The following is a 24435-nucleotide window of genomic DNA, read 5'->3' on the forward strand; positions in this document are numbered from 1 at the left end:
ATGTAGTGTGAACGCAACAGTATTTTTTACACAAATGAATACTCCAGCCTTTTTTTTTTTTCCACAAGCCAGCAGTATGAAAGGAAATTTAGCATTATTTAACCTGTGCGAGTCCCCTTGGAGGAGATGAGACTCCTGACCACATATTACATCACATTTGGATTTAACCACTTCCCGCCAAAACATGGATCTCTTGGCTGGCGAGTTCAGACCCCCAACATTTATAGACATACAGTTCAGTACCATTGTACATGAAAAAAAAGTCTCTTGCCTAGAGCTGCAGGGGGAAAAGGAAGGTTAGGCAGGAAAGAGATAACACTAACAATATTGACATCACTAACATTACTGATGTAGGGAGCATCAGTCCACAAAGAAAAAAGCCCAAAAAAGGGGCCTGCGGTATGGTGGAAATTTACCGCCATGGGGGTTCAGGGTCCTGGTTGAACAGAACCAGCGGACCTTAAAAGTAGCAACTAAGTCTCAGCCGCGACTCAAACATATCACATAACTCACACGACGGACCAATCTTCATTCACTTTATCCTGTTGGGATGATCCTGTAGCTCTTGGAGATCTGGCCGGGAGATTTGCCAAGTTCCATGAGGATAGGAGCTTTGCCAACTGCTGTGGGGAATGGCAGGCGTGGGTATTTCCTGCTCGGAAAAGCAGGATCTTTACAGGGAAACCCCATCTATAGGATATAGCTTCATCCCTGAGAACTTTGGTATAAGGAGCAAATTCCCTCCTTTTTGCCAGGGTTCCTGCAGACAGATCTGGAAAAATGGACAGGTGCCGGAATTGCTCAGACAGAGGGGGTCTCTTTCTCAAGGCTTGCAGCAGGGCTTCTTTGGTCTTGTAAAAGTGCAGGCGAGCTAAAGTGTCCCGAGGGACATCAGCACTGAGGGATTTAGGCTTAGGGACTCTGTGTATTCTGTCCACCAGGAAATCAGTTGCAGTCAGGTCTGGGAGCAGCTCCTGCAGCAAGGAGCCCAGAAAACTCTGCAGCCCCTTGTCTGGTATGGCCTCTGGAATTCCTCTGATTCTTATATTATTTCGGCGGGACCTGTCCTCTAAATCCAAGACCTTGGTATGAAGCTTTTGCACTTGTTCCTCCAGTGCTGCATTGGCATCAATGATGCTATTGTGTGACTTTGTCAGCTCCCCCATTTTAGATTCAATATGTGCTGTACGGCTGCCTATGGCAGTGATATCTCCCCTCAGCTCAGCCACCATATCTTTCCAATCCTGCTGCAGTGATGAGCGGAGGGCACTGAGCAGTTTCTGCATTGTACCTTTGGTAAGCGGTATATCTGCAGCGTCTGTGTCCAAGTCTGGGCCTGCTGTGGATCCCCTCCTGGATGAGCGTGAGGAAGCTGTGGAGGAGGATGCTGCCGCCATTTTCCCTCGCCCCGTGCTGGAGAAGAAGTCTGTAACTTTCGCCGGGGACGGCTTCTTCTGGGATTTTCCCCTTGGCATGCTACGATCCTGGATACCTCCGCAGCACTCCCCCCCCCCCGTGTGCAGAGAGATTGGTGCCGCTGGCGAGCCGCAATGAGCCGATTAGGAGTCGAAGTGGCTGGAGCTCAGCAGCTAAGTGACCGGTGCCATTAGCAAGCAGGCCACGCCCCCCCCGCATCTCTTTATTGAACTCCTTCTTGAAACGATCCCTCACAGACCGCCACCGCTTCACAATTCTGTCCCCTGAAACGAGAAAGGAGTGGTTAGTATACAACATCAGTGTTTCCCAAACTCCAGTCCTCATGGTCCCCAGGGGTCATGTTTTCAGGATTTCCATAGTAAATGGAAATCCTGAACACATGATCCTTCCATAGTAAATGGAAATCCTGAACACATGATCCGTGGGGACCACGAGGACTGGAGTTCGGGAAACACTGGTTTACATCAAGCAACCGGTACTGTATATACTTACGCTCTTTAATCTGGGCCCGAGCATTGAGGTCCTCCCAGCGGTCCACAAGGAGCGAACAGATTTCCTCCCAAAGTCGTCGGGTAACGATCAGGTCAGCGTGGCGGCGGTCAGCCATATTCCAGAGCGGCTCCCTTTCTCTGACGAGATCGATGAGGTGGTCCACATCGATTCCTCCATCCTCACCGTCAGAGTCGGGAGCACGCTGTGAAGGCTGTTAAAGAAAAAGACAAAAATAACATAATTAGGCTCCACAAAAGAAATGAAATAAAAAGTGCAAAAAAACAAAGCAAAAATATTTATACTTACACGCTGGTGACCGCCACGTTGCTGTCGCCGACGACCCTGGGAGGCACTGCGAGGACCTCTTGGCCGAGCACCAGATTGGGAAGACTAGAGAAGAAAACAAAAAATGTTATGTCTTTGGATGTAGGCATTTGTTTGCTGTGTGTGGTCTGCAGAACATTGTTTTCTATGTGTTGTGTGTAGTGTGATGTTGTGTTTCTGCGTTTGATGTCGAAAACTTACCAATTGTGAGCCCACTCCAGGTGTCTGTCCACCCCTTCCTTCTTCTTCTGGGAGCTCCTCTTCATCTTGTGATTCCTGTTTTGAAATAAAAGGCAATGAATAGACATATATTACAGAGATGATGGATTTTGGAAATAAAAACTTACCGTCAAACGCTGACGATGCGAGGGAGGGCTCCCAGAAGAAGATGTGCTGTCCTGTTGATGGCCAGACTCCATGGCTGTGGGTATTGCTGCTGCTGTTGCTGCTGCCAGTGATGCCATTTCTGCTGCTGCTGCATCTCTTGGGCGGCTGTTGAATAAAGAGAAACAAAGGGCCAATGAATATCTTGATATTCCATGGCCCTAGTTTGGAGGAATGGGTGATTTGATAATTACCGTCTCTCATCTGCTGCTGGACTCCCCTCCCGTTGTTCAGCATGCTGCTCCATTTGGGGTGGTGGTGGTGCTGATGGTGCTGCTGCAGTGGTCTCCTGCATTCTCCTGCGCCTGGTTGCTGTCTTGGGTGGCATGTTGGGTGTGGCTGAGGGTCCCACTGTCTTGCTTTTATATATATGTCTTGTGGGCAGAGCTACTGAGCATGCTCAGACCAAAAAAAACGGATCCGGCGTGTCCGGCTTTTTCGCCGGAGACAAAAAACGTTACAGTATCCGTTTTTTCCAGACGCCGGATTGAGACACATTGCCGGATCCGGCGAAAACCGGATGAAACGCATGGCCATCCGGCGCGATCCGGCGCAAATGCAAGTCAATGGGGGGGAACCGGATCCGGCATTGCATTTTGCCGGATCCGGTTTTTGTCAAAAGCGCCGGATCGCGCCTGACGGCGAAAACCTGATGTGTGAAAGAGGCCTTAGTGACTGTAGTATTCTCCCTTTATTCGTAGCTGCAGGCGGCCATAATTCTATTTTTTATTTTCTTATGCTAAGGAAAGGCACAAGGAGCTCCAACCCAAAACAAAGCAAGGACTATAGCAAAGTTTATCAGGAGACACTCTTGTTGGGGTCACTCGCACTCAGGAAAATGGTTTGGTATATTTCATACATGTTCTAGTGTCCTGCAGATTCTACCATGGAAATGTCACAGGTTTGTATTTAAATACGGAAAAAAACAGTGTTAAAGTGCACGTAAGATCACATTGGCACTTAAGACCATGTCAATTTTTCACTGGATCCTAAATGTAAAAGCTTGCACTTACATTAGAACATTACTAGCATAAACTACATAAAAGATGGAATAAAAGTGATAAATTGATCTGTTGACAAACCTTTTTTCATGTCCCTGAAAGGCGCATGGTTGTAACAATATGGGCACAAGGGATAGCTCTTCCCCCGTGATCCTGATGACCACAACACAAGTTCAAAGTCATCCAGAGGGCAGCGCAACTCCTTATACAACTTGATGGTCCCATTTTGGGGTAAGCTATACGTCTCATCACAGTGTGAGCAGTGCAGTCGGCTGGGCTTAGCCTGGTGACAAACACAAATTCTTAAAATGGATAAAAGGAATGATTTGAAATATCACAAATACTGCAAAACACCTACATATTACATTATGCTTAAGATGTAAGACTTCAGCGGTGTATCACTTTACAGGGCTGCTTGCTGTGATTTTGATAAAATCACTGTTTTATCTTCTGCAAATCTACCAGTTCTCTGAATGCTGAGCCCTGTATAGACTCTCCCACACCACTGATGTGCAGCTTTCTATGTGCACTGTGCATAGGAAAAATGTTGCCAATCAGTGGTGTGGGCAGGGTTACACAATGCTCATGAACATGGAGGACTACAGGGCAGCAGGTTTACTAGTCCTATAGTGATAATCTCCTGCTGGTAAATCAGTGATTTTATCATCACTAGAAGCAGGGTGTCACAGGGATACAGTGCTAGAGGGGTCAGAAAATCCCAGCATCCGGTTACACGTGCACCTGCACTGGATGGATCTGCTTTGCCTTCCAGTTAGCTGTAGAGATTTCCTTGCTCTGTTGTTGCAAGGGTTAAACATTTGTCTCCTAAAGCTCTCCTTCCCGACTTATCTCAGCTGTTCTAAGTTCTCCACTCCCCTCTGGTATAAATGCTCACCTCTTAACTTGATTAGTTACCAGTGATAGCTTGCTATACCTTGGAGTTGGATTTTGAGCTGTGAGCCGTGGAAAGAGAAGCTGTTTAGGAGTCATCTCTGGAGATCGCGATTTGGAAGTTTGTTTAGTGTTATCCTTCTCCTTATTGCCCTTTTCTTTTGCCTCACCGTTCCTCTTTCGTTATATACTATTCCTAAGTCCAGGTGCGCTGAGAGTGATTGCTGTTTTCTTAACCATTGTCTGTCTCCCTTTGTGTCTGTACTATAGAGCAGGAATAGCGTTCCTGCTGACCCATGCACAAGCATGAGCTGTGCTTAGGGCCAGACAGGGATTAGGAAAGTGATCACCGCAAAGGGCGAAAGAACCCATCTAGGGACGTCAAGGAGCTCACCGAATGTGATAGCCTCAAGGGGCGAAAGAACCCATCTAGGGACGTCAAGGAGCTCAAAGTTGGCCCTTTAATGTTTACACAGCTGCAATACTTCCTTTCCATCCATCTCGACGTGCGCCTTCCAGGGGCGATGATAAATGCGTACCGACACGGGCTTCCGGGCACTAATCATGGTGCAGGCCACCTGTTGAGAGAACCCAGCTTGGGTTAGGACCCATGATTCAACGGCCAAGCCGTTAAACACAGGGCCCCTGAATTTTGGTGGCAAATCGGGCTCTGTGAGAGTAGATCTGGAAGATCCAGCAATCGCCAGGGAACATTGGCGTCGAGTTGCACTAGCTTCGCGTACCACGCCTGGCGTGGGCAGTCCGGAGCGACCAGAATCACTGGAACACCTTCCACTCTGATCTTCCTGATGACCATCGGAAATAACGGGAGCCATACGGGAAACGAAATTGATTCTACAGAAGAACTAGTGCATCTGCCCTGATGGCTTCTGGGTCCCGAGACCGAGCTATGAACTTTGGCGTTCTGCCTTGAGGCCATCAGATCCACATACGGCGTCCCCCAGCAATGACAGATCTGCTGAAAGACTTCCGGATGAAGAGACCACTCTCCCGAGGCGAGACCCTGACAGCTGAGGAAGTCTGCCCCCAATTCTCTATGCCCGGCATGTGAACAGCTGAGATGACCAAATGGTTCCTCTCGGCCCAGGGGAGAATGTGACCTACTTCGTGCATGACCACCCTGCTGCGGGTGGCCCACTGATGGTTAATGTATGCCACCGCTGTAGAGTTGTCCGATTGGATCCTGATGGGACGACCCGCCAGAAGAGCCAATCTGATTGCTCTTATGTCTAGAACATTGATCGGGAGACGCGACTCTAGAGCAGACCCTCGTTCCTGGGCAGTGAGATGACGGAATACCGCTCCCCAGCCGAGAAGGCTGGCGTCAGTGTTCCCTCTAGCCAACGTACCGGAAGGAAGGATTTCCCCAGATTCAGATAATAGCTCAGCCTCCACCATCTGAGGTTCTGCCTGACCCGCTGAGACAGACGGAGCCGGCTTTCGAGAGAGAATGGGCTCCTGTCCCAGGCCGTCAGAAGCGCATGTGGCAGAAGTCGGAAATGAAACTGGGCGAATGGCACCGCCTCCATTGCAGCTACCATCTCGCTCAGTACTCTCATGCTGAATCGTATGGAATGAGGAAAGGAGCGGGAAAGCATTCAAGCTTCATGATGTAAGGCCAAGACTTTCTCTGGAGGGAGAATCACCAACCCTCGGGAAGTGTCTAGGATCATTCCTAAGAAGGATATCTGAGTTGGTACCGGTGAAGACTTGTTTAAGTTTATCCTCCAGCCCAGGCGAGAAAGAGTATCCACAGTAATACTCACACACTTCGCGCAGGCCTGGAAGGACGGACCCTTGATAGCAGGTCGTCTAAGTATGGTAAAACCACCATGCCCCGAGAGTGTAGAATGGACACGACGGCCGCCATGACCTTGGTGAACACTATGGGGGCGGTGGCGAGGCCGGAGGGCAAGCTGTGAATTGGAAGTGTTCTTTGCGAGCCGCGAAGCAAAGGAATCTTTGGTGAGCAGGAAAACCCGGGATATGAATGTAAAATCCCAAATGTTGATGGATGCCAAGAATTCCCCCTTCTCCATCAAGGTGATGACCGAGAGGGGAGACTCCATTCTTAAGTGGTGAACTCTGACAAACTTGTTTAACAGTTTTAGGTCCAGTATAGGCCGCACCGTTCCGTCCTTCTTCAGAACCACAAATAGGTTCGAGCAAAATCCCTCGAACCTTTTGCTTTGCGGAACCGGGATAATGACTCCGTCCTTGTGGAGCAAGTCTATGGCTCGGTAAAAGGATAATGCCCGTGCCTCTGTTTTGGGGGGACGAGATGGGAAAAACCGTGTTGGAGGGCGAGAAGAAAACTCTGTCTTGTATCCGGAGGATCCCAAATCCCTGACCCTCTCGTCATGAACGACCGAGAGCCAGGCCTGACGGAACAAAAGTAGACATCCGCCTACTTTGTTGTCGCCAACCGGATACCGCAAGGAGTCATTGTGCAGAGAATCTGTGGGAACTGGATCCTTTGGATCTAGACTGGTTTGGTCTGCCCTTGTAGGAATGATTTGCTCTGTACGAGACCTGTGAGCCTTTGTCCCTATGCAAGGAGCAGCTCGGTTCAGACGAGGTGGTCGAAGAGGACCAGCTCGGCTAGGCATGAAAGGGATCGAACTTGCTGTTGACTCCGAAAAGGGGGAGCGAGAAAACGGATCTCAAGTATGCCGAAGCACGGGAGTGCCAGGGGAACGTGCTATGGATCCGTTTTCTAGAGGCCTGTGCATTCTGGGATGGAGAACGGCCCCTGCTAGCTGATGGTTCCAGCACAGCTGAGGGATTCTCCATAGTATGCAAATGGAAGCTCTGACTTGAGGAAGGGCCCTGAAGAGACTCTATTGCCTTGGCCATAGAAGCCGTAGACTGTGACAGAGACATAGCCCGCTCAGGGGGGGCTAAGTCCACTAGGGTCGGGGGAGGCCTCCTGGACGCATACAGGGTCAAAGGTCGTGCAGAACAGGGTATTGTGGCACCGGGGCAGCAAAGTGCCCTATAAAATACTGTACTGGGGGAAAAAAAAGGGCAATACTGCAAAGAAGGGAGTAAGCTCAGATATGTAGCTTACCCAGGTCCTGTGTCCCAAGCCAAGGATAGTGTCCATCAACGCTATTCTTCGGACAGATATCGCCCCCTCAGCCACCGGTGACCGGGATCCCCTGCTTGTAACTCCGGGAAGATGGCCGCCGAAAATAAGAAAGGGTGCTTCTTGTTGAGAACGAGAAGCGCCTGAATCGTGGGCAGATCTGCCGGCCGGTGGGCGGAGTTTCAAGTTGCGGCCTAGGCCAGCTAGAAGCCGGGGACTAAATTTTCGGTGACTGCTGGCGCATAGGCCCTGAAGGGCCGAAAAAAAACGGGGTATCGCAGCTGGAGCCAGGAGCATCCTCTCCCATGGGACCAGGACCCTCTGCGTCCCCATACAGAGCTCTCCTGCTGCCACCCGACGTTGCACTCACCCGATGTGCCATCGCAGATGAAGCAGAGCTGGATGCTGCAGGATGTGCCACAGCAGGTGTAGCAGGGCTGGATGCTGCAGGATGTGTCACCACAGATGAAGCAGAGCTGGATGCTACAGGATGTGCCACCGCAGGTGTAGCAGGGCTGGATGCTGCAGGTTGTGCCACCGCAGGTATAACAGAGCTGGGTGCTGCACATGATGTAGCAGAGCTGGTGCTGCGGGTCGCTGTCACATAGTTCACCCTCAAGCCACCGTCCCTTTGATAGGGAGGTGGAGAGGGACTGCCCGCCTCCATCCATCAACCGCTTTGTAACAGTGGTGATGCAGTGGTGGCTGCATGGACGCCATTGGGTGGCCTCTGTACATCCTATGGGCTCAATCGCTAAGGATGGGGACAGGGCTATTGTCCGGCTATAGGCCTGGCTCCAGAAGGGGGAACCTGGAGGCGACACTCCATGTCCTGTCTGTTGCTGGTGTGGGGAGACCGGAAACCTGAAGGGCCCCGTCGCCCCTAAAATGCGCCCAGGCATGGAATACAGACGTTTCAGGAGGGGGTACGGGGAGGCGACACTCTGCGCTCCCGCCTGTTGATGATTCGGGGAGATCGGAACTCTGAAGGGACCCGTCACCCCTTCACTCCATTGAGGGAAAAAGAAAAAATAAAAATTGAAAATAATAACGTTGGGGTCTGAAGACCAGACCCAAGTGCCTCTCCTACGGACACTAAGCAGAACTGGTTCAGGCTAGTGCCAGCAGAGGGTGTATACTGCAGATGAGGAGCTAATCTTTTCTGTGTTCACTTAGTGTCCTCCTAGTGGCAGCATAACACCCATGGTCTGTGTCCCCCAATGAGGCAAAGGAGAAAAACCAACTAAAATATTACAACAAGTAGAAATATAATTTGAGACCGAAATGACTGCAGTAGTAATCATGCAAGTAGAACTTCTGTGAGTCCTTTCTCGGATATTAAACAATGCTAATATAAAGTTACACACATACCTGGATATATTTCATAAAGCGATGACATTTCCCACAGCGAGACAGTGGTTTGCCAGTGGCAGCCAGAGGTGAGAAGGACACTTCCATTAATTCATCCATGCCTGAAATAAATGGTCTCAAGAGTTATTTTATACCGTAAACACCACATAAAAGGGTACTGCAACCAAATGTATACATGATATGCCATAACTGGGTGGTTTTGCAACAGAAGACTGCCATTGGCTGAATCCTGGTCTCCAAACAGGTGGGAGTGCAAAAGTTGCACCCTGTAAACTAGAAGACATTTTTCTCATACATATGAAAACCACTTCTGCTCAGAATGTTCAATCAAATTGTAAAAAATCTACATACTAGTAAATTAAAGATTTTGGAAAAACTAATAACAGTAGAGGTAGCGATATTTCTTGTACCTTGATGCATCTTTCAACTAATACTAAAGTGAGTTTTACCTTCAGCTCCTGAAAAGATAATTCAATGTTAAGCATCAACATCACCGCACTAAATGGTCACTTTTGCAAAAATTAATTATAAAATTAAAAAAAATATTTTTTGCAGAGTTTTGGTTAATTTTAACTATTGATTTACTCTTAGACTCCCTTAGATTTCTTGGACATTGATAATAATTCATCTGTAGCAGGACAAAACATGGCCACGCTTGGTATTATACTGGCAAGAAACACAAGAGGATTTTGTAGTACTTTTTCCGTTTTCAACAGCGGCTTAGGTAGCTATTTTTCTAATGGCATAATTCTCATTAACACATAAAATGTTTTTTTGGTTTTGAAAAAAACATCCAAATTGCTAAAATAATCAAAAGTTATATAAAATAGTTCTCCAAAATAGCTTTGTATTCTGTACTATAGAAACTTTCTGCCATAAGCTGCGGAAGTTATGAAAAAAAACAAAAAAAAGGAGTACTACTTATCATCCAAGGTCCTGCGCTTTGTCGCAACCGTTGCTGTGGTCTCTGTTGTTTGTCTGCAGAAATTAGGGTCGTCTACACAGGAAGAGAAGCCGAGACCAGTGATTAACTGCAGTGCTGCAAACAAACAGCAGAGACCGGGGTAGTGGAGTGGCGGAGACTCAGTGATGACCCAGGGAGGGTCTGTAATACTTAGTTTGCTATAACAATTGCAACTTATAGTAGAAAGTTTCCTGAAATCGGACAATCCCTTTAAAGTGACAAGTCCACATGAAAGCAGGTAAAAAAAAAAAAGGTGCAGAACGCAGACACGTCAAACCACAATGTGAAGGCGCCCTACGGCTGGAAATACAAATGCTGTTTTTGATTCAATTTGAGCTGCTGATTTTTTTCCTGAAAGACAGAAGTGAATTAAACAGAAATGTGACCTAAATTTATATTTACCATGTGTGTATATGTGATTGCAGCTTAAAAGCGGAAAAGAGTGGGGAAACGTGCATGTGCCATGCTTTAAGCAAAAAGGTATAAAATACATACCTGTGATGGTAAATAATCTTGTTTTTTGCTTTGACTTTTTTTGGGGGTTGATTTTTTTTTTTTAAGAGTCTAAGGGTCCCGTTTCAATTAGCGACGCACCAGCGATCCTGACAACGATACGACCTGTAGGGATCGCTGGTGCGTCGTTAAATGATCGCTAGTAAGCTGTCAAACAGGCAGATCTATTCAGCAACGCAGCAACGATCCAGTGATCAAACACAGCGATGTATGCTGGCCAGCGGGACGCCAACGACAAAAAAATGGCCCGGGACATTCCTGCACGATCAGTGATATCAAGTAGGGCTGCTGGTCGCTGCTGCGTGTCACATGTAGCGAGATCACAGGCGAGATCGCGGTTGCGTCACAAAATCGGCGACACATTAGCGATCTCGCTATATGAGACGGGGCCTTAAGATAAAGTGGTATCTAAAATATATTGCTGAAAATTTTGTTTCAAACATTTCTGTTACTGAAATTCGTTTCCATTATTTGAACAGGGTTTTAAATTAATGGGACAGTTGTAGAATTTTCTGCAAGAAAATCTGCAGCATGTGAATGCATCCTAATGGAGTAATCACATCCTATGCTGGTCGTAACAACATACAGCTGTCGGCAAAACACTCCTTTCTTCTCCCTAATGGTACGCTCACACTGGCGTATACCACAGCCGACGGCTCTCTGATGTTTTATCGGATAGCACTCGGCCCAAGGTTATACGTACTAAGGTGCAGGGCAGATCTGCAATTTTCTTCTCATGCTGATTCGGCATGAGAAAAGAATCGCAGCAAGCTGCGGGTCCATCCGATGATCACATCCATTCAAGTCTAAGAGTGCATGTGAAACATCGGACTGCCTTTGGATGTCATCTGACATCTGCAGTCCGACTCTCGCGTACACAGAGTATGGTGGAGAAGATGGAGAAATTAAGTTCTCTATATCAGATTACCCTAAGGTGACATTCGGAGCAAACTCTGACAGAGATTGAGCCGAGTGTCATTAGCATAATTGGCCCAATTCTCTCACATGAGAGAATCGATGGCCGTATGACTTTCCCTGACATCTGCCGTTAGACTTTCAGAAATTGGATGGTCGTTCGATATTTATCTAATGTGTCTCTAAAGCCTTTTTGTATAGAACTAGAGAACGCAATGTCCAAAACCTAACTATAAGTATTACTATGAAAAAATACATGTGAGTGATTGAAATCTCACCTGCAATAGAATCCACAAAATAGTGAAACTTTCTCTTGAATATATCCAGAGTGTGTTCCAGGACCTGATGGAAATTTACTTTCCCCTGCGCAATCAGGTTAAGTTGCTTTTCAACTGCACTGCGTATAGTGGGTAAAACCAGCTCAGGATCTAAAAGTAGGAAAGAAACAATGAAAACCAGAAATACAATACATGGTGGACCATTTAGTATATATAGCTTGAAGATACTGGACTGATAATGATATAGACAGCTAGTGGTGAACATCCTCTCCCAACAACCACCGGTATATCTACAGCAGCATTGTGGTCACTGAAAAGATGGATTTTTGATTCTTACCGTAAAATCTCTTTCTTGGAGCCTTCATTGGGGGACACAGGTTACCATGGGAGTATGCTGCTGCTGCTGCTAGGAGGCTGACACTATGCAAAAACAAGAAAATTGGCTCCTCCCCGGCAGTATACACCCATCGACAGATACCAAGTACCTCAGTTGGTTAAAAAGCAGTAGGAGAAGCCACGCAACTATAAACATATGTACCAACCCAACAAGGGACTCAAGAACCCAACACGGTACAACTTAAACAGGGAGGGTGCTGTGTCCCCCAATGAAGGCTCCAAGAAAGAGATTTTACGGTAAGAACCAAAAATCCATCTTTCTTTATCGTCTTATTGGGGGACACAGATTACCATGGGACGTTCCAAAGCAGTCCCAAGGGCGGGAACAGCAATAAGGAACGAAAGAACAGGAAGGGCTTAGGTCGGCCGGTGCGCCACCACCGCCTGCAGGACCTTCCTACCAATGACTACATCAGACGAGGCCTGGGTATGAACCCTGTAGAACCTCGCAAACGTTGTGCAAAGACGACCAGGTCGCGTCTCTGCAAATTTGCAAGGCAGGAGCCTGGTGTCGAACGGCCCACGAAGCTGCCACAGCCCGAGTGGAGTGAGCCCTCACTCCCGGAGCGGGCCGTTTTTCCTGAAGTCGAAACGCTTCCAGAATGGTAGAACGAATCCAGTGAGCGATCGTGGATTTGGATGCCGGAAGCCCTTTCCAGCGACCTTCAGAGATGACCAGCAAGGAATCGGACTGGCGAAGTGAAGCAGTCCTGGCGAGATAGACCCGCAAGGCTCGAACTACATCTAGTTTGTGGAGAGACTTCAAGAGGGTGAGAAGGAGCGGGACAAAAAGATGGGAGGACGATATCCTCATTAATATGGAAAGAGGATACCACCTTTGGAAGAAAAGAAGGAACGGGCCTGAGGACGACCTTATCCTGGTGGAGAACCAGATAGGGGAACGACATGACAAGGCCGCCAACACAGAAACTCTTCTGATGGATGTAATAGCAATCAAGAAAGTTACCTTCCATGAGATAAAGAATAACAGAATGTCCAGGATAGGCTCGAACGGCGCCTTTTGAAGAGCGCTAACGAGATTGAGATCCCACTGTTCTATCGGCGAATGATGAGGAGGAGCCACGTGGGCGACCACTTGGAGAAAGGTTTTAACCTGCGACAAGGAAGCGAGCTCTGTTTGGAATAGGATAGATAGAGCGGAGACCTGGCCCTTGAGGGTACTGAGGGACAGACCTGCCTCCAAACCAGACTGGAGGAACCCAAGTATGGATGGAATAGAAAAGGACATTAGAAAGACTTTTTTTTTTTTTTTTTTTACCGTCGCACCAACGGAAAAATGCCTTCCATTACCTATGGTAAATGCGGGAAGAGGCCGGTTTTCTGGCCCTGATCAAGGTCTGGATCACCTGGTTGGACAAACCTGATTCTCTCAGGATTGCGGCCTCAATGGTCATGCCGTTAAACTCAGACTGAGAATTCTCGTGGTAAAGGGGGTCTTGCGAGAGAAGATCCGGACGGTCTGGAAGCCTCCAGGGAACGTCCGCGAGCATGTTCACCAGTTCCGCGAACCAAGGCCATCTCGGTCAGTCTGGCGCCACTAGAATCACTGGCACGCCTTCCGATTTTATCTTTTTGACCACTCGAGGGATCAAGGCAAGAGGCGGAAACAGATAAGGAAGATGGATCTGGGACCACGGAATTACTAGGGCGTCGCAAGCGACGGCTAGAGGGTCCCTGGACCTGGTTACGAAGCGCGTAACTTTGTGGTTCATCCTAGATGCCACGAGATCGACATCCGGCGAGCCCCAGCGCTGGCATATCTGATTGAAGACTGTGGGATGAAGAGCCCATTCGCTGGATGCTAGGCCTTGACGACTCAGAAAGTCGGCTGCCCAATTTTCCACCCCTGGAATGTGAACTGCGAAGATCGCCGGAACGTGACGCTCTGCCCAACGCAGTATCTTTGCCACTTCTGACATTACCTGCTTGCTGTGAGTACCGCCCTGGAGGTTTATGTACACCACGGCCGTGGCGTTGTCTGATGAATGCGGACTGGGTTGTGTACGAGGAGAGGCTGCCAACGGAGGAGAGCAAGAAAAATTGCTCTGATTTCCAGAAGGTTGATGGGAAGAAGAGTCTCCTGGGTGTTTCAGCGCCCTTGGGCCGTTTTCCGCTGGAAAAACTGCCCCCCATCCTAGGAGACTGGCATCAGTGATGATGAGTTGCCACAGAGGCGGAAGAAAGGACCTTCTCTGGAGAACTGACGCCGGCAATGTCCACCAAGTCAGCAATTGCCTTACTCTGAGTGGAAGGAGAATGGGAAGGTCCAGAAAAAGTGAGGTCTTGTCCCAGACTGAAAGGATGAACTGCTGGAGAGGGCGAGTGTGAAATTGTGCGAAAGGCACTGCTTCCATGGAAGCTATCATCTTCCCCAGGACCCTCATGCAGGACCGAAGGGGAATGGGCTCTGAGCGTTTTATGGATCGGATTCCCTTGCAAAGAGCCGGAAATTTGTCCTTCGGAAGAAACACCCGGGCTCAATTCGTGTCGAATTCCATGCCCAGGAAGGTCAGACGCTGAGCAGGATGCAGGATAGACTTCTTTTTGTTGACTATCCATCTGAGGCGGCCGAGAGTATTCAAGATAGTCCTGGCGGGACGAGCCTTAGAACAAGAGGTCGTCCAGATAAGGGATGATGAGAATCCACCTGGAGCGAAGAATAGCCATGACTGTTGCCCTCACCTTCGTAAATACCCGGGGAGCGGAAGCTAGGCTGAAGGGGAGGACCGTGAGCTGATAGTGGTTCTTCTGAATCGCAAAGCGGAGATATCTCTGATGTTGCAAACACACAGAAATGTGAAGATATGCATCCTGTATGTCCACAGAACAGAGAAACTCCCCGGGTTCCATTGAGGCTATCACCGAGCGCAGGGACTCCATCTTGAAGTGGAGGATCCTTACGTGGCGGTTGAGCAACTTGAGGTCCAAGATTGGATGAAGGGAGCCGTCTTTTTTGGGAACTATGAAAAGATTTGAGTAGAACTCTGAAAACCGTTCGTTTGAAAGAACGGGGACGATAACTCCGGCGGAGAGAAGGGAGGAAACGGCTTGAAGAAACATTGGAATTTGGGACCGCTGTCTTGGTGATCGCGACAGGAAGAAGCGCCAGTTTGGGGGGGGGAGAAAATTCGATTTGTATCCGGACATGATGACTTCCCTGACCCAAGCGACGTCGACAACAGACGGCCATGCGTCCATGAAAGAGGAAAGTCTGCCTCCCACCCTGGAAGAATTTTCAGGTGGGGGTGACCCGTCACTTTGAGGAAAATCTACCGGAACGGGAGCCTGAGGACCTGGAGGGTTGCCCTCTTGATCTCCAGCGGGGAGCGTACAAAGAGTCTAGAGCCGTGAGATGCCAGGTTAGTGAGCGACTTCTTGGAGGTGGTAACCGCACTCCAAGACTTCAACCAAAGAATATGGCATATAGCTACTATGTTGCTGTTAGTTCTTGCTACACATCCGGCCGCCTGTAAGGCGGTGACCAAAAGGTGTTTACCCGCATGATTAATTTGGTCTGCTAGATCTGCCAACTCGTCCTGAGGGGCAGACGACAGAATGCCCCTGCGAAGAATTTTTGCCCAAGCTGAAATGACTTTTGCCACCCAGGCAGAAGCAAAAAATAGGGCAGAAAGAGGCGCCGGATGCTTCAAAGAGGATAGACGAGAAACTGGTGGGTCCACTTCGGGAGCTTTCGTCCATTTTGTAAGAAGGTCCGCATCGAATGGATACAGGACGTCTAAGTACCTGCGGCCTGAGAAAGCGCTTCTCAGGGGGCTCCCAGTGTTTGGATAAAGTGGTCTCGAACTCTTTGTGGTTAGGAAAGGTTCGGGAGGAAGGTTTCGCTCATTTAAAGGGGACGGAGCCGTCCTGAAGAGGAGCTTTATCTTCCTTTATTTCGAGCGTTTTGAAAATAGCCGATATGAGACTATCGACCATGTCCTGAGACTTGGACATGATATCTGCGTCTGAGTCAGATCCCGTCGTTTTCTGACGAGGGAGACGAGGAAAGCAGCCTGGGTGGAGCGGACGGACCTTGCAAGCTGGAAGACGAGCTAGAGATAACGCGCTTCCTAGCAATCCTACCCGGCCTGTCCCTGTGGAGGTCGCGGTCAGGTGCAGACGACTCACCGTGAGAGGCGGTCGGAGCACAGGTGGCTGAAGATAGTTGCGTAAGTCGTTCCGAGACCTGGACCAGGGACTGAGAGACATTGCAGCAGCCCACTCTGGAGGAGGGGGGGTGCGCTTATCCCGGGACTCGGGGTGCTCCGGTGGGGCAGACATCGCGGAAGGACTGCAGGACGGGCAGAAGGGAGACAACTGCCCTGACGCCCACTTCTTTTTGTAGCGCGCGTAGGCGTAGTGGGTAGCGGTGGGTCTAGGGTAAGGAGCCCCTGCAGAGTACGACATATGCAAGGACTGCAGAATTACCGCGGCCAGTATCTGAATAGGGAGTACTGCCGCGGGAGCTAAAATTAGGGGCTCAGGAAAAAATAAGAGCCTACCGTCACCAGCACCGTTATCTGATGTGCAGCAGAACAGCAGAAGTGTCCCCCAAGCTGAGATCCCTGGCGTGTCTCACACGAGGAATCAGGGAGGCGCAGGACCTTAGAGATGGGCGGTGCTGCGCGATTGGCTGAGACCTGCGGGGGGGGGGGTCATAAGGAGAGAGAGGATCCATGAACAGAGCGCAGTCCTGTGACGGACTGAGGAATGGCGCCAACAAAGTGCGCGCTCTGCAGTGGTCGCGCACCGGAGCAGAACAGAAAGTGAAAGTAAAATCAGCGCCGCGCCGGTTTCTGCCCCCGGAGCCCTGATCCTGGCGCGATGAGCCCGTGACGCTGCGGTGGATGAGGGAGGTAAGGGAGAGAGGCCCCGCTGCCTGCTGCTTCAGGGAAGGGCACCCGGCGTGGGAGCTGAAAGGCGCGCGGCTGCAGAGAATGGGCTGGAAATTCAAAGGAGACTCTGCTACCAGGCTGTAAGGAGTTTGCATGGGACTGATGGTAGCCCTTTAGGCTGCTTACCTGACGTCCACATGCTTCCTGAAGAGGATGACCACAGGGGCCCGCGATGAGGGGGTGCCGCTGGAAATGAATGTCCTCTGCCCCGCACTCTCTCTGAATAGTGCAGAAGACGGCACCAAACCTTTCTGCCTGCAAGGGATAGTCACCGCCGGTGACCGCCGTCTTCCTCTCAGCCCTGTCCCGGGAGAGGGGTGAGGAGGGGAATTGGCTAGGACCCGCCACCTGAAGTCAGCCCGTAGCACCCGAGGGTGATAGGGAAAGGGTCCTGCCTGCGGTCCTGAGAGTTGCGATGTGGGTAACACCACATTGCTCGCTCGGCCGCATGATATGGGAAAGCAGGGTGAACATTTACCCCGTTTCCCAGTGTAGAATCTGGAAAATAAATGGGAAAAGATTAATACACACACAAAACCTAAAAGAAAATGGTTAGATGCGGATCTGGGAAGATCCCGGTCCGCCTCCTACAGACACTAAGCACAAACTGAGGTACTTGGTATCTGTCGGTGGGTGTATACTGCCGGGGAGGAGCCAATTTTCTTGTTTTTGCATAGTGTCAGCCAGGGCTGCCATTAGGAATTTCAGGGCCCCATACTGTAAAAATGTTTGGGCCCCCTTGAGACTCCGTCCAGGCTCCACCCCAGCCGTGCCTCCACCCCTCAAATCTTCCAGAGTCCCACTGCCCACTCTTGGAAAAACTCCACTTCTGCACCCCGTCCTCACCAATCACACATTAACATTTCCCAGATCATACATATAGCCAGCAGCTTTTGTTCTGGCCAAAAGAATTTTAAGCCGCCACCACAACAAGGTAGACTCTTCTGGATGAGCTCTACTCTACTGTAACTTATTAATCATTTGTTAAAATACCCAATACTCTGTTTAGGTATATTTTTCTTTAAGGAAATGCGTCACAGACTTTTTTAAAAAAATAATTGAAACCAGATTGTGACTTTTTTTATAATCTGTATTTCTGATTGCAGATTATTGTATTGTTTTCTGTACATGTATGAAGCTGTCGGTGGATATCGATCTGCGCTCGGACCGCAGTGCATGGACGGGCCGCGGGTCTCCTGACTAGAGCTCAGCAGCCTCACAGTATGTATGAGGATGCAGGCCAGGAGATCGGCGCCCAGTCTATGCACCACAATTCCCCAAATAAAGATGTTTCCCAGTCATATATACCCACTTTGTATTTTTCCATCAATATGGCCGTGTGAGGGCTTGTTTTTCGCAGGACGAGTTGTGCTTTTGAATGACATGACTGGCTTTATCAAATAGCGTACTGGAAAATGGGAAAAAAATTCAAAGTGCGGTGAAATTGAAAAGGAATTCTAGAATTTTTTTGGTCGTTTCAGCAGCCTCCCATCTGCTCACCTCAGCAGCCTCCCATCTCCTCACCTCAGCAGCCTCCCATCTCCTCTCCTCAGCAGCCTCCCATCTCCTCAGCAGCCTCCCATCTCCTCAGCAGCCTCCCATCTCCACACCTCAGCAGCCTCCCATCTCCACACCTCAGCAGCCTCCCATCTCCACACCTCAGCAGCCTCCCATCTCCACACCTCAGCAGCCTCCCATCTCCACACCTCAGCAGCCTCCCATCTCCTCACCTCAGCAGCCTCCCATCTCCTCACCTCAGCAGCCTCCCATCTCCACACCTCAGCAGCCTCCCATCTCCTCACCTCAGCAGCCTCCCATCTCCTCAGCAGCCTCCCATCTCCTCAGCAGCCTCCCATCTCCTCAGCAGCCTCCCATCTCCTCACCTCACTCCCCTCTGCAACTTCCTCCAAGTCCTCACACACTGCCCGCCTCCTCGGCCTCATCGCCGATTTCAGCATCTTCTGTCTCCCAGAAACGTTACATGATGCTGCTCTGCTGGAGAATGAAGAAGAGCGCGCAGTGTGTCACCTGACCAGGATCCGGACCATGATGCACTTGGTGCTGCTGCTGCTTTAAAGGTACAGCACCGATTTCTGGCCACTGCATTCACTAACAACACTGTAGGTGTATCTGTAAATCACCGCAGTGTTGTTATGTATCTGGCTTGCAGCGGCCATGAACTATTGCACCTGTAGCCCAAACAGCAGTATCAAGAGAGGAGGGCCCGGGCTGCCAGCGCATCCGGGCCCCTCTTTTTGCTACTGTTCATGGGGCCCCATACAGTAGTAAGGGCAGTAATGCCCTGATGGCGGCCCTGGTGTCAGCCTCCTAGCAGCAGCAGCATACACCCATGGTAATCTGTGTCCCCCAATAAGGCGATAAAGAAACATATTTGAATTTTGTACTTACCTATCTTGTAATAGCCATGTACTAAGACAATGCCCAAACTGGTGGGCTTCAGCCTGCGGCCACTCTCTACTGTAACATAATTACGCTGGCAGATATTATTGATGTGCACTGGGATACTTGCATCTGTACCTAATGGGCAAAACACAATACATGCTTACATGTAAAAGATACAGCTAAAGTATCAAAGTTAACTAATAATATCTGGTTCGACTGTTGATTAACAGTTTGCCCTCCAGGCCTCTTTGAATCATGAATCTTACCAGCAGATGAGGGCATCACCAGTTTGTAAAGGTAACAGGTTCAACTGGATGAAAGGCTCCCCATACACATTATACTAATGTCGGCCGAACCCGGCAACTGATTGTCAGGGAATATGTCGACTGGTGGATATATCTGATTTTGGAATGCAAATGGCTTTTTTCTTCGGGAAATAAGCCACCTACAGAGATGTATGTCGGAAGCTTTCTCATAGAGAACACTAGAGCGCTTGATTGAGCGAGCGCTTCAATGTTTGGGAAGACTGTGAAATGGCTATTGTCTTAATGGTTGGCTGAAACACTGTTCGGCCGAAAGTTATCTAATGTGTATGGAAGTCTTTAAGACGCCTACAGGCAATTGATCTTCCATATACCTGAGAACAATGCTTGTTATGCCTGCACTGGTGCAGGAAGATGCTGAAATGTGCTATTCTTTACCTTGCAATAAAATATATTAAAAAAAAAAATCAAAAGCCAGAAAAAAAGTATCATTCCTAGCCTCTTTAACTGTTAAAAACTACAAGCAACCTTTCAAATAAAAAACAATGTTTTTACTTATGTCAGTAGTCACAATTAGTTAATAAAACTGCATAAAATTTCTTCATAACTTTTCTGACCTACTAATGTGCAGTTTGCAGCCTGATCCAAGTTCCATATTTTTCTCTTGTGGGAGTGTTTCTTGCAGTAATACAGGCTGGATGCAAGGTCCAGTGTATCCAGTGTTCTGATGTCCTCACTTGCTTTCATGCATCTGCACAGCCCCAGGACTGTATTTATTCCCTCCTTTTCTATGACCTATTTTCTCTGCCTGAGATACTTTCTCCCCTCTGAAGATTTCTGTACAACCCCATCTCCCTACCTCCTGCTATCTATAACAATGAGAGAAGGAAGAGGGGAGAAGAGAGATACATCAGAAGAAGGAGTTATGATGGAATTTTATCATTTTTGCAAAACCAATCAGCTAGATTAAGAATATACAGACACTCTACAGCAGCAAAATGGTTGAAAATTACAATGAAGCCTGCAATTGCAACTATATGCCAGCAATTGTATAACTAATAATCACCAAAATAACTGCAAGAATTATTTAACGGCGATTTTTGTATTTCAAGAGTAATGTTTTGTATCTAATGATTTTTGATGACCTGTACATACACACAAAGATTACCCACCTATTCCATGTCTTTCCATCAGGGAGATGAGCTCTGCTTCAGTAAGATAATCTGGAGGACATGTCTGTTTTTCCAGAAGCTTTATCTCATCCACGTTGAAACAGTCCCCTTTTTCACATGGCTGAAAACTTTCCTCCTTTGGGATACCCAGCCATGGCATTATTTCCGTAAATCCTGAGAAACAATGTTAAGCGAAATTAAGTATATATGAACTATAAAATACCTCTAAATAGAATTACATCCAACAGCAGTTTCCTCATATACACTTATTATTAGGATCTACTTAGAGTGAGAATGGTCTACTAATAAGTAGAGATGGGCAAACCCGAACAGTAAAGTTTGGCATCTGTACCGAACACTTACTATTTGGGCACAGACACCAAACATGGACCAGAAAGTCTGTGTTACTGCTCGGGTTCAGCTCCCGAACACCAGGTGTTTGTTGCACTATTATGTGCGACAGCACTGCAAACACCGCTTCTGATCGGCGGTAAAATCATCACTTCCAGTCAGACAGCTGTGGTTCCCACGCTGTCAAAAGACAGCATGAGCGTACAGCTGTGATTGGAGGTATAAAGTTTACATGGACCCGTAGAAGCACAGCATCAGCGCAAAACAGCCGTTGTCTGTCAGGCTTGTTCACCTGCTCACTCCCCTGTCTCCTGCACACTGCACCATGCACTTTAGTGAGATGTTGAGATCATTTAATAAAGATTAAAGGAATGCTCCATTTAATTTCTTCTTGTCTGTGCAATATACCATTACTCTATGTGTAAGCATCGCCCAGAAGAGGTCTTTAATACTATAAGTGTGAGGTATCACTCAAAGTGAAAGAAGTACAGTCATCAACCGATAAATTTGGTCCCGAAATCTTCTAAGTAGACATAAAGTTTACCTCAGGTAACTGCTGTCACCTGATGGGACTACTACTCCCATCAGCCAACGCCTGCTGCAGCTAACAGTGAGAGTAGGAGCGGCTGGTGGGAGTATTCATCTACCGCTCCTGCGCTGTAAATATTTAAAAAAAAAAAGGCTTGGGTTCCCCTGTATTTTTGTTAACCAGCCAGACAAAACTCATAGCTGGGGGCGGCAACCCTCAGCTGTCAGCTTCAGCAAGGGTGGATCAAGAATAGAAGGGTCCCCACGCTGTATTTTTAATTATTTAAATAATTTTAAAAATGGCGTGGGGTCCGCATCATTTGTGACAACCAGCCTTGCTAAGGCAGACAGCTGGGGTGCAGAGGTGAATTCACTGGGAGAATTTCACTGTGGTGAATTTGAACTGCGGTGAACTTGCTTCTGCCCCGTGAGACTTTAGCGGGGTTCTTACCGAGGTCACCGCAGTTCAGCCCAGCTAGGAATGTGGTCTCAGTGACCGCCAGTAACCTCGATGATGTCACCCCCAGTCATTGATGCTGTGCTCGCGGCAGCTCATTCACCAGTGGTCCCAAGACTGGACGGTCGCATCTTGCCACCGTCCAGGTTGCAAACTGTTAACAGGTGAGGAATAGTGATTTTTTAAAATTTTGTCTAATTACAGAAGACAAGAGCTTCAGTGGAATGGGCGTCAGGTGTTAACTGTGTTGTTATTTTTAACCCCTTAGTGAGGGAGCCAATTTGCAGCTTAATGACCAGGCCAATTTTTAGAATTCTGACCACTGTCACTTTATGAGGTTATAACTCTGGAATGCTTTAACGGATCCCACTGATTCTGAGAATGTTTTTTCCTGACATATTTTACTTCATGTTAGTGGTAAAATTTCTTCGATATGACTTACGTTTATTTATGGGGAAAAAACAGAAATATGGCGAAAATTTTTAAAATTTTGCAATTTTCAAACTTTTAATTTTTATGCCCTTAAATCAGGGAGATATGTCACAAAAATACTCAATAAATAACATTTCCCACATGTCTGCTTTACATAAGCACAATTTTGGAACCAACATTTTTTTTTTGTTAGGACGTTATAAGGGTTAAAAGTTGACCAGCAATTTCTCATATTTACAAAACCATTTTTTTTTTAGGGACCATCACATTTTAAGTCACTTTAAGAGGTCAATATGACAGAAAATACCCAAAAATGACATCATTCTAAAAACTGCACCCCTCAAGGTATTCAAAACGGCATTCAAGAAGTTTATTAACCCTTTACGTGCTTCACAGCAATTGAAGCAATGTGGAAGGAAAAAATTAACATTAACTTTTTTTTTTACAAACATTTTACTTCAGAACCGATTTTTTTTTTATTTTCACAAGTGTAAAAAGAGAAAATGAACCACAAAATTTGTTGTGCGATCACATCAGAGGAGAGAAATTAAATGGCACATATGGTTAATAACGACGATCGCAAAAGCAGGGTAGGTAAAAACGGACCCGAATCATGTTCTCTGGGGTCTCTGCTACCCCCGGCAGAAAATCCGACTCTGCTGGGTGGCGCTGTGGCTTAAGTACCCTTAACTACCGCCATTAAAAGGCGTATCGGCGGTCGTTAAGGTGTTAAATTAAAAAGTAAAAGAGTTTTTTTATTTAAAATAAAAGACTTTACTTTGGCTATGTCTTTATTTACCATATAACTATAGAAATAGTAATGGATAGGTTTCTTATAGACACCTCTCCATTACTATTCCGTGGGCTTGAAGTCACCGGACAATAGAAAGGTGACAGCAACCTTACAAACATGAACCTACTTTCCACCGCTACAGGGCAAGTGGGAAAAGTCGGGCAAAGCGCCAGAATTGGTGCATGTAATAGATGTGCCTTTCTGCCTTTTCTGGGTGCCTGTGGGCTGCTATTTTTAGGCTGGGGGGCTATATCCATGGCACGTTACCAGCCTGAGAATACCAACCCCCAGCTGTCTGCTTTAGCAAGGCTGGTTGTCAAAAATGGTGGTGACCCCATGTCGTTTTAATTACTTATTTAAATAATTAAAAGATACGGCATAGGGACCCCTTTATTCTTGATAACCAGCCTTGCTGAAGCTGACAGCTGAGAGTTGCAACCCCAGCTTTGAGTTTTGCCTAGTTGGTTATCAAAAATACAGGGGAACCCAAGCCGTTTTTTCTTTTTTTAAAATTATTAGTTATTTGCAGCGCAGGAGTCAGCTGATTAACACTCCCATCAGCCGCTCCTGCTCTCACTGTTATTAGCGGCAGCAGGCATCAACTGATGGGAGCAGTAGTCTCATCAACTGACACCAGTCACCGAAGGTAAACTTTATACCTCCTATCACAGCTGCGCACTCACGCTGTCATTTGACAGAGTGTTGACTGCGGCTGTCTGTCAGGCGGTGATGATTTTACCGCCGATGAGAAGAAGTGTTTGCCGCGCTGTCATGCACATGACAGTGTGGCAAACACTGGATGTTCAGCGCCCCCATTCAAGTGAATGGGGTCCAGGTTAGGGTCCGGGTACTGTTCTGGTACCAGAACTTTTTTGTAATTGTTCGGCTGAACCTGAACATCCAGGTGTCCTCCCATCTCTACTAATAAGTGTTACGGGGCTTTGGGAGTTCAAGTTTCTTGTTCTTGCCCTGCAAGTCAGTCAGCAGAATGTTAGAGAACAGCCAGTGTCTGCTGGAAGGCTCTGCAGTACAATTAGGATGATTT

General features: G+C 47.9%; 1 protein-coding gene across 2 annotated transcripts in view; it reads right to left on the minus strand.

Moving 5' to 3' along the window:
• Positions 1-24435, minus strand: part of TOP3B (DNA topoisomerase III beta) — a 142864-nt gene that overhangs the window by 23364 nt on the left and 95065 nt on the right. For both annotated transcript variants that reach the window (XM_073559125.1, XM_073559124.1), the window contains exons 13-17: positions 20830-21003; positions 19401-19529; positions 11680-11829; positions 9010-9110; positions 3720-3921 (exon numbers count right to left, since the gene is read on the minus strand). In XM_073559125.1, the coding sequence (XP_073415226.1) occupies positions 3720-3921; positions 9010-9110; positions 11680-11829; positions 19401-19529; positions 20830-21003 (756 nt within the window). The remainder of the gene's footprint in view (positions 1-3719; positions 3922-9009; positions 9111-11679; positions 11830-19400; positions 19530-20829; positions 21004-24435) is intronic.

The sequence above is a fragment of the Dendrobates tinctorius genome, unplaced genomic scaffold, assembly GCF_039654945.1.
Source record: "Dendrobates tinctorius isolate UK_male_01 unplaced genomic scaffold, ASM3965494v1 ptg000265l, whole genome shotgun sequence".
NCBI classification, from domain to species: domain Eukaryota; kingdom Metazoa; phylum Chordata; class Amphibia; order Anura; family Dendrobatidae; genus Dendrobates; species Dendrobates tinctorius.